This window comes from Sinocyclocheilus anshuiensis, unplaced genomic scaffold (genome assembly GCF_001515605.1).
Source record: "Sinocyclocheilus anshuiensis isolate Anshui unplaced genomic scaffold, SAMN03320099.WGS_v1.1 scaffold335, whole genome shotgun sequence".
NCBI classification, from domain to species: domain Eukaryota; kingdom Metazoa; phylum Chordata; class Actinopteri; order Cypriniformes; family Cyprinidae; genus Sinocyclocheilus; species Sinocyclocheilus anshuiensis.
Window position 1 is genome coordinate 1,826,491 of NW_015548239.1, and position 9,631 is coordinate 1,836,121.

Sequence of the window (9,631 nt, forward strand, 5' to 3'; positions counted from 1 at the left end):
CGCATAAACACATTTCATTACACCAAATACACAAAATAATGTTCTTTTTAGCAACATCATATGACCCCCTTTAAATATATTGTAGTAATATTGTTATTTTTGCTTTTAAATTTAGGACAAAACTTTTAGATTTAAATTAATGTATCCTATTTTTTGTACTTCACTGTATTTTCTAATGTTTTTTGTTTTTGTATATCTGTCATTCTTTGTGGATGTGTGTTTTGTTGAGGAGATGGTGATGTTCCAGAGAGCTTGCGAAGAATAGAGAAATTTCTGAATACTCAGATTGAGTTCCATGAGCTGGACCTTCTAGATAAAACTGAACTGGAGAAAATATTCAAAAAGGTACAAATTAACATGCACTGTTTATATCCATTACTTGCTCTTATAATGAAATCTAATCCTCATATTATTGTTCTACGTTGAGCCACAACATGTCTCCTGTTTTCTTCAAATTGTAATACATGCATATTTATTTATATATATATATATAATATTATTATTAATCATACATATATTAATATACATGCTTTTTTATTATTAGTTAGCCATAACATCTACTTTTTATTTTAGATTATTTATATTTTCATATATTCTATTATGTATATTTTTATATAGGTTTTTATTATTCAACCACAACATGTCTGCTGTTTTTTATTTTATTATTTAAAGTTTTATACTTTTCATTTGTTGTTTTTATAATTTATAATTTTCATATTTCATTTATTTTAATACAGCCACATTATGTCTGCTGGGTTTTTTTCCTTTATATATGTATATATACATTTTCTTCACAAAAACTGACTCAAAGCCTGATTTCTGAACCGACCTGGTGAAATGTGTAATAGCGCCTTTTAGTGGTTAATGGAGTTGATTGTTTGCTCTCTGCTCTCTGTGTCCCAGCACTCCTTCTATGCAGTGATGCACTTTGCAGGACTGAAAGCTGTGGGTGAATCAGTAGAACAGCCTTTACGGTACTACAGAGTCAATCTCACAGGAACCATCAATCTGCTGGAGGTAAGAAATGTGTCTAAATTGTAAAAATGTTTTTGCATGGATTGTCCTTATGCATGAATAATTTTTATGCATGGAGTATCTATATGAATCTTTGAGATGATTCTTGAAATGCAGATTCAGTACAGTTCGTAGTCTGTGTGTATGTGTGTTAGTGATTTTGGCTCTTAAGGAATGCCTTACTGTTTGTGGCCCTGTGTATGTGTCTGAATCAGGTGATGCAGTCTCATGGAGTGCGTAATCTGGTATTCAGCAGCTCCGCCACCGTTTATGGAGACCCCCAGAAACTCCCCATTGATGAGCAGCATCCAGTGGGTGGCTGCACAAACCCCTATGGCAAGACCAAGTACTTCATAGAGGAAATGATCAGGGACCAATGCACAGCAGAGAAGGTAGCTGACCGCTCTCTTATGACACTGTTGACTCTGTTTGGCAGGTTTGTGACTGATAAAATATCTTGCAGGACTGGAATGCTGTGCTGCTCAGGTACTTCAATCCCATTGGTGCTCACATCTCAGGACAGATTGGTGAAGATCCACAGGGAATCCCAAACAACCTTCTGCCTTATGTTGCCCAGGTATCCCATCTGACCGCGCGCATATATGTGTGTGTGTGTGTGTGTGTCTGTGTCTGTGTATTGTAATGGATGTTGTTCTTTCTCACTGTGTATGGCAGGTGGCTATTGGCAGACGAAAACATCTGAATGTGTTTGGAAATGACTACAGCACGCCTGATGGAACAGGTGATGAGAGATGGGTTTCAGCATGCTGTTTCTGCCATAACTCTCTTATTTACTTTTTATTTATTTTTCATTTTATCTGTTCAATTTGTTTTCATTTTTGTTCGTTTTCTTTATTGTTAGTTTAAGTTGTTATTGTTAACTAGAACTATTAAACATTGTTTTGGTTAATTGAAACAAAGCTGAAATAAAATATAAACTTAAAAAAAAAAGATGAAAAACTCTACAAATTGGAAAATTGGTGAGTAATGTTGCTAACTGAAATAAGTTTAAGTTAAAGTACCAAACTTGCTAAGATTAAAGACTAAAGACTAAAACTGAGATGAAAATAAATCCAAGCTAAATAGAAATATTAAAAACTAAAAATAAATAAAAACTAAAAAAAATTATATTAAGGCCCAATCCCAATTCTATTTTATACCCCTTCCCCTATCCCTCCGCCTACCCCTTCCCCTTGCCCCTTGAAACAGAATGTCAAGCGGTAGGGCTGAAAATATTCCCCTAAGACACGGGACACCACTACTACACAGTTGCACGTCATCATACGTCGTCAAAGAAAATGCACCGATGTTTATCACAAACTCAGACGTGCGGTAAAAGATAAGTTACCTGCCACCGGACTAGTATTTATGTTGTCAAATCAGCGGGTATGAATAAAATATGTTGTGGAACTATCGTGCAGTCAATAACATTAGCAAACTTTTATCATAGCGATTTTTTACAAATGTTTTTTCAGAGAACATAACCGTACATATGAACACAAGATTGAATGCAACATAAAACAAATGATTATTTGTTATTAAAATCCTTATATATGCCAAAAAATACTTACATTTATGCTTGCCCGGGCAGCCATATTGCCGTATGCGGGGAAATTTATCATACCCCTTCATTTGAAGTGAGGTCCCGAAAAATCTTCGTTTGAAGGGCTATCTGGCCCTTTCCCTTAACGCACGAAACAAAGGGGAAGGGGAAAGTGAAGGAGTAAGGGGTGGAATTGGGATTGGGCCTTAATCATATATTTTAATATAAATAATGCTAAAATAACACTGGTTTTATTTTAGTTTTTTCTTTTTTTTTTTTCTTTTAGTTTTCTAGTTTCAGTTTATTCCATTTTTATTTTAGTAGTTTATGTGCTAAATGGTATCATTAAAAAAATAAATGCCGTTAAAATTCTGAGCAATGTCTAATGTTTTTGCTATCCAGTGGCATTTTTATGATTAATGCAGGTGGGTTGTAAAGGTTAAGTTTTATAATATACTGTCTCTAAAATTTATTTGTAGTATTTATAGTTTTGGAGTTATAAAATATTTTTTATTTTCAGTTTTTTCCTAGTTATGTTGGTTTTTATTTCAGTTAACAATAATTTTTCCATTTTCTTTTCAGTTTAGTTTTCAGTAACAAAAACAACACTTATTTATTTTTTCTGGGTAGGTGTGAGAGACTACATCCATGTTGTTGACTTGGCAAAGGGGCACATTGCTGCCGTCAGGAAACTGAAGGACAACTGTGGGTGTAAAGTAAGACAATTTTTCATCTTCTTTAATGTACTCCATTTTTCACATCCTTTTTTTCTGTTTTACATTTCTGCCCTGGTCTCTGTGTAGGTTTATAACCTGGGCACAGGTACAGGCTACTCAGTGCTGCAGATGGTGAATGCCATGGAAAAAGCTTCAGGTCGAAGGCAAAAACAAAAGTGTTGCGTTTATAATTTTCAGTGTATATACATTATACAGTATGTATATATACTGTATGTATGTGTATATGTGTGTGTGTATATATATATATATATATACACACACACACACAAATATTTTATTTAGCCTTTTATGAAATTGCGTTATGATGTTTATACTGGCATAAAAGTTTTTTCGGATTTGATATTCTTTTCAATGCTAGTATTTTTCCTCTGGTCCCAGATTGCCTATCAAATTGCTCCTCGACGAAGTGGGGATGTGGCCTCCTGCTATGCAGATCCAACTCTGGCGGAGAAAGAGCTGGGCTGGAAGGCTGAATACGACCTGGAGAGGATGTGTAAGTGTGAATTGAAATAATTTTAATTCTGCAGTGTGCGTAAGTAGAAAAGAGTGTAATGGGGTGTGAAGTACTGACAGCTCATGATTAATCGAAATGTTTCATCTAATCACACAGGTGAGGATCTATGGCGCTGGCAATCCCAGAATCCCACAGGATTCAGTAACGGAACACAGCCTTGAAACTGGATGAATGCAGAAAGTTTCTTACGGAAAATAAGAGAATTGCACTCATGGCAATAAACATAGCCAAAGTAGGACCATGAAGTCTTTCATTTTTTAATAATTATATGTATAATCATTATATTACAAGAAACTTGAAGAAGCTAAACAAATGATTTTATCACATTCAAAATCTTTCTCTTTTGTTTTCTCTTGTCCTCAAATCGTCATCTCACTTTTATCAAGGTACACTGAATGGCTCATTTCTAATCCAGAATTATATATACTTCCTTGTCAGTATGAAATAAAAAATATTTCAATTGTTTAGAAATAACTTGTCTGCTGTGTTCTTGTTTTATGTATGTCCATGCAGGTTCAACATTTTTACAGTATTTTTTTCAGCATTGCACTGATTGTACATTTAACAAATCAGCATAAAGCTTGTTTTGTTTTTAACCTTTTTTTTTTTTCAACACTCTTATTAGACTCGACTGTATGTAACGAACATCGTGCCCTGTCAAATCAATGGCGCTGTTTCCAATGAGACGAAAGGGTCAACATAAGTGCTGAAAAACATACTAAAATGGGACATTTGTTCATTTTCAAGGCCAGAACCTGTTAATATAAATGTATCGGGCTTGCTGTACGGGGGCGCGTGTGCTTTAAGCGGTTCTCCGGTCCCGGGCGCTCCGGACACCCACGTCAGCAAAACGTTTTTCCAGCACAAACGGGTTTCGGTCTTTCGGGCAAAGCAGGAAGTGAAAGCCGTTCGCCCTGATACCAAAGCTGGAGAAATACATCCAAAGTAGGCAGAGAAATGGAGATGGTTTGTGAAAGTGGTACATGTCGACCGTACAGGAGTTCGGGTGACGCGGGGCATCTGTGAGTATTATGTTTAAGAGATTGGGGAAACGGTGCCCGGGTAAAGAGGGTGGGCGACGGAGACCAGCACGAGGCTCAACGCCGACCTACGGGTCGTCCGAACTCGGGTGATCTGCAACATGAAAAGGCGATGAAGGTGCTCACAAAGCCGGGTGTTTTGCGGTTTAAAATCCAGTCTGGAGCGTTTCTAGCTGAGGTCGGTTTGGTGGGCGGCTCTCCACGGACGACAGGGCTCCCCGTCAGAAACCACCCCACTGTATCTTCTCCCTTATCTGACAGGTTTGATTCGTAATGTAAGAAATTATATGCCTGGTTAATGTTCAAATGTCCTTTTAGATAATCACAGGCGTGTGTGCGCGTTATCTCAGGTATTACTTTCTCCGGCGGGCGTTTTGCACATATAGGACGCAGTGACTTTAATATTATAATTGACTTTTCTAGCGTTTTCTCTGTTGCTACGTTATGTCTTTATGTTAATTGGGTTGGTTATTTGTTTATTTCTATATGTCTTGCACGGTAACCCAGTTTTTGTATTTGTGTGCGCTTGCTGCAAGGGAACCAATGATAAGATATTTTAGCAGCAACAGCGTCGCCAATTTTTCCTTTGTTGTAATATTTTTCATGTTTTAAACACGCGTTTCTCTTCTTCTCTCCATCTTTCTGTATTTATTTATCTTTTTCTCTCTCACTGTTTCTCTCCCTCGTTACCCGATGCGCAAAGTCGGGTGTTGCCCCTTCCACAGCGAATGTACATACTTGACAGATGTGTCATCCAATCAGAGCACAGTGGGCGGAGTTTATCTGCCTCTTCGTGAAATAAAATCGTTGCCATTACATCACACAAAGGCAAAGCACAACACTGGCACTGCACATACAAGCTGCAGGAATAATGTCAAACTGAATCATGAATAACAGTTAATTACTCATTCTTTCATAATATTTCTGTTGTTTGTTTTTTTTTTAAGTTGTCCCACTTCCTTTTTTTCAGGCCTGTTCACAAATGGACCAGTGCTGATATGTCAGCCATTCACCAGAGCTGTTTGCTAAAGCAGCTGGACCAGCAACGACAGCAGGAATTGTTCTGTGACTGCAGTGTGCTGGTGGAGGGTCAGATTTTCCGTGCACACCGTAACGTCCTGTACGGCAGCAGTGGATATTTCAGGATGTTGCTGTCTCAAGGAGCTAAAGACACTCTAGAGTCTGTAAATGCTTCTTTTGATGTCTTCAGCCCTGAGATCTTTGCCATCATCCTGGACTTCATTTACTCTGGTCAGCTGGAGCTCAATAGCTCTAATGTAATAGAAGTGATGTCAGCCGCTAGCTACCTGCAGATGAATGACGTCATTTCCTACTGCAAGGCCTTCATTAAATCTTTCCTTGAGATCAGCACAAAAGAGGACGATGAGAGTCGGTATTTGTGTCTGTCAGACAGCAGTCCACTTCAGGACAGACGTGAGAATGTCATCGAGCCGTCCAACATGTGTGACGAAAGCATGAGCTCTCAGACCAGACTCTGGGATCAACCAGAGGAGGATCAGACACAGGAAGACTTCAGTGGAACAAGCCCACAGCCATCAGGGCTTCAGCAGAACTCTCCTCCACAGTCCAGTCTGGAGGCGCAAATGGAGGAGGAGCAGTTCAGCTCTGTGCTCTCTGAACGCAGAAGAAGAGGAAGCAGGAAAAGGACTGCCAGCATTCGCTTGGTAACAGAAGACACTTCTCTCATTGACCTGCAGGGGGTGGTATCACACTGCTCTCAGAAAGCAGACGAACTGTACGCCAACCTTCCGTCAATTGTTGGGGTAGTTGGGGTGTTTAATAAAGGTGAGCACAAACCTGCAGATATTGTGCATATATATATTGGGGTCAGTAAGTTTTTATTTTATTGTTATTATTTTTTTTGAATACTTATATTTAGCAATGATGCATTTAATTGATCAATAGTGACAGCAAAGATCTTTATGTTGTTACAAAAAAACAATTTCAAATAAATGCTGTTTTTAAACTTTACAACCATTAAAGAATCCTCGAAAAAGTATCAAAGTTTCCACAAAAATAGTAAGCAGCACAAATCTTTTCAACAATGAATTTCCAGAATGTGGGGGAAGAATTATGTGACACTGAAGACTGGAGTAATTGCTGCTGAAAAATTTGCTTTACAGCGTTGCCATCACAGGAAGAAATTAAAAGTTTTCAATTGTAATATTGTACAATAATATTGTTTTCTTGTATTTTGATCAGATAAATTCAGTAAATTCAGCCTTCATGTGTGTGTATATATATATATATATATATATATATATATATGTATATATACACACACATTCATACACATTTGTGCATGAGGATCAGGGAGGAAAACATTAAATAATAATAATAATAAGATTATTATTAATAATAAGATAATTATTAATAAAAAATATATTTTTTAATAATAATAATATTAAATGTTACATTTTTTTTTTCATCCTCCAGCAAGAATTTCTCTGCCTCCACAATAAAAGTGCTTAGACTAGATTTTCTATGTTCATACTGCACAAATCCAAATGGTATTTTGCTATAAAGAGCCATTCAAGGTCTTAAACAACAGCCAAAACTTTTACAGGTTAAAAATGCAAAACATTTCTCCTTTAAGCCTTTTTCTCCTTTTTTTCCCCCACACTTATTCCTACTCGAACTCTCTTTTATAGTATGTTTTTGAACTTTCTAAGTAAACGAGATTTTTAGATTTTAAATAGGCTTTCAAATAGTCATTTGATGTGGTGATGCATGAAAGGGATCTGACAGTAAATGTCTGTCTCTCTCTGTCTCAGATTCCACTCCCTCTATGCGTTACAAATGTCCATTCTGCACGCACACAGTAAAGAGAAAAGCCGACTTGAAGCGTCACCTCCGCTGTCACACAGGTGAGCGTCCTTATCCCTGTCAGGCCTGCAGCAAACGTTTCACTCGCCTGGAACACCTGCGCAGCCATTTTGAGACGGTGAGAAACATTCAGCTTCACACATGTCTTGTAATTAAGAGTGTGATTTTTTTTTCCTAATCCATTCATCACAAATGATGGAAAAGTTTGGAACCATGTAAAGTTAAATACAAGAGCTGTATAATTTCTGTTAATCACAAACTCTGCATCCATCAGACCATTGTTCCCACTGAGGTAAAGATCCATCTGATTGATATGCTCTCAGAAGCAGGACTTCCTGTCATTGAGGCCACAAGTTTTGTTTCACCTAAATGGGTCCCTCAGGTGAGATGCAGCACACACCATCAAAGCCATCAAACATTTAAGTAACAAACTCTCAACATACAATAAAACACTATAAAGAAAGAGAATTATGAGAGATTGGCTGCATTTGATTGACAGATGGCTGATCAAGAGGAAGTGATGTGTGGCCTCCACAAGAAACCTGGTGTGAACTACCCCGTTCTGACCCCTAATCTGAAGGGATTCCAGGCTGCTGTGAGTGAAATACAACACAGACTAGCATGTGCTAGTGCTATACAGAATATGTTTATTTATATACTATGGTCCAAAATTTGGCGTCAGTGAGATATATATATATATAATCTCAGATGAAGGCTGGTGCAAAAGAGGTAGCAATATTTGGTGCTGCATCAGAGCTCTTCAGTCAGAAGAACATAAACTGTTCAGTGGATGAGAGTCTTGTGCGCTTTGAGGAGGTGATGAGAGCAGCCAAACAAGAGGGAGTTCCTGTGAGAGGGTAAGACACCTGCAGATTGCACATTTCAGTCTCTTGGTTATTTTTATTATGGACTTTTTTCCATAACCCAGTGCTCTTATCTCTGAAAAATCCTCTCTTGCTCTGTTTTTTCCAGCTATGTGTCATGTGTGCTGGGTTGTCCATATGAAGGGAAGGTATCACCAAACAAAGTGGCAGAGGTTGCTAAACGACTGTATTCCATGGGCTGCTATGAGATTTCACTTGGTGATACTATCGGAGTGGGCACTCCAGGTGGCATGACAGAGATGTTGGATGCCGTGAAGAAAGAGGTTCCCGTGGAGGCTTTAGCAGTTCACTGTCATGACACTTACGGACAAGCACTTGCTAACATACTTGTAGCATTACAGGTGGGTAAGGAAGTGTGTGGAATAAATGTCCAGTACCTCTCTGCCTGTCTGTCTTGACGTCTATAATTTTGCTATATTCATATTGATTTATTGTCTTTGGAGACCCATTCTTATACTTAAACTTTAATGACACAATTGCCTTGCGTACACACCATGCATTCTGGCCTTTTCATTTTTCACATTCTTAAAATGAGCAACTACTGTTTAAATACAGTAGGGCTGTCAAATTTTTTTTCGAATTTTTAATATTCGTCGAATAAAAAAAAAAAAAATCCACATTCGAATGCAAAAACGTTGCATTCGAATTTAAGGTCTGCATCAGCCGTCAGGCAGCCTTATCAGTGGCGCACGAGATGCGATGACGATGTATGTGTCATTGATTGCATTTGAATGCTTTTATTAACCTATCCAGTTGAAGCCACTAGATGCTGCGCTGCTACGTTGTTCATTCATATATTGCGGAAAACGAGAGCATCAGTGTGCAGAAAATGTTGTTTACGTCAAAACTGAAACCAAGCCGTTCACACAGAACGCATATTTATCACATTTTCTAGAGGGACATATATCAGCATTGCACTCGCAGAGAGCGGCATGTTTAGAAAGCCATGTAAAATTAATGTAAGTTCAACTATTAAAAAAACATGTCTAAACACATTATGGCGGTTTTTCCCCATCCCACTGTATCTCATGTTTTTAAATGAAGAAAGTAGC

General features: G+C 37.8%; 2 protein-coding genes across 7 annotated transcripts in view; both read left to right on the plus strand.

Annotated features, from left to right (window-relative positions):
• Positions 1-4,240, plus strand: part of LOC107654881 (UDP-glucose 4-epimerase) — a 7,680-nt gene extending 3,440 nt beyond the window's left edge. For 4 of the 6 annotated variants that reach the window (XM_016442188.1, XM_016442186.1, XM_016442187.1 and 1 more), the window contains exons 3-11: positions 230-345; positions 904-1,017; positions 1,230-1,406; positions 1,478-1,591; positions 1,690-1,756; positions 3,188-3,273; positions 3,361-3,436; positions 3,671-3,787; positions 3,905-4,240. In XM_016442188.1, coding sequence (XP_016297674.1) covers positions 230-345; positions 904-1,017; positions 1,230-1,406; positions 1,478-1,591; positions 1,690-1,756; positions 3,188-3,273; positions 3,361-3,436; positions 3,671-3,787; positions 3,905-3,969 — 932 coding nt within the window. In that variant the 3' untranslated portion in view covers positions 3,970-4,240. The remainder of the gene's footprint in view (positions 1-229; positions 346-903; positions 1,018-1,229; positions 1,407-1,477; positions 1,592-1,689; positions 1,757-3,187; positions 3,274-3,360; positions 3,437-3,670; positions 3,788-3,904) is intronic. The other 2 variants (XM_016442191.1, XM_016442190.1) reach the window with 2 other exon arrangements.
• A 179-nt stretch (positions 4,241-4,419) lies between these two features.
• Positions 4,420-9,631, plus strand: part of LOC107654822 (zinc finger and BTB domain-containing protein 8A-like) — a 13,457-nt gene continuing 8,245 nt past the window's right edge. The window contains exons 1-7 of the mRNA XM_016442070.1: positions 4,420-4,830; positions 5,819-6,654; positions 7,644-7,813; positions 7,970-8,077; positions 8,195-8,290; positions 8,404-8,552; positions 8,668-8,920. Coding sequence (XP_016297556.1) covers positions 4,766-4,830; positions 5,819-6,654; positions 7,644-7,813; positions 7,970-8,077; positions 8,195-8,290; positions 8,404-8,552; positions 8,668-8,920 — 1,677 coding nt within the window. The 5' untranslated portion in view covers positions 4,420-4,765. The remainder of the gene's footprint in view (positions 4,831-5,818; positions 6,655-7,643; positions 7,814-7,969; positions 8,078-8,194; positions 8,291-8,403; positions 8,553-8,667; positions 8,921-9,631) is intronic.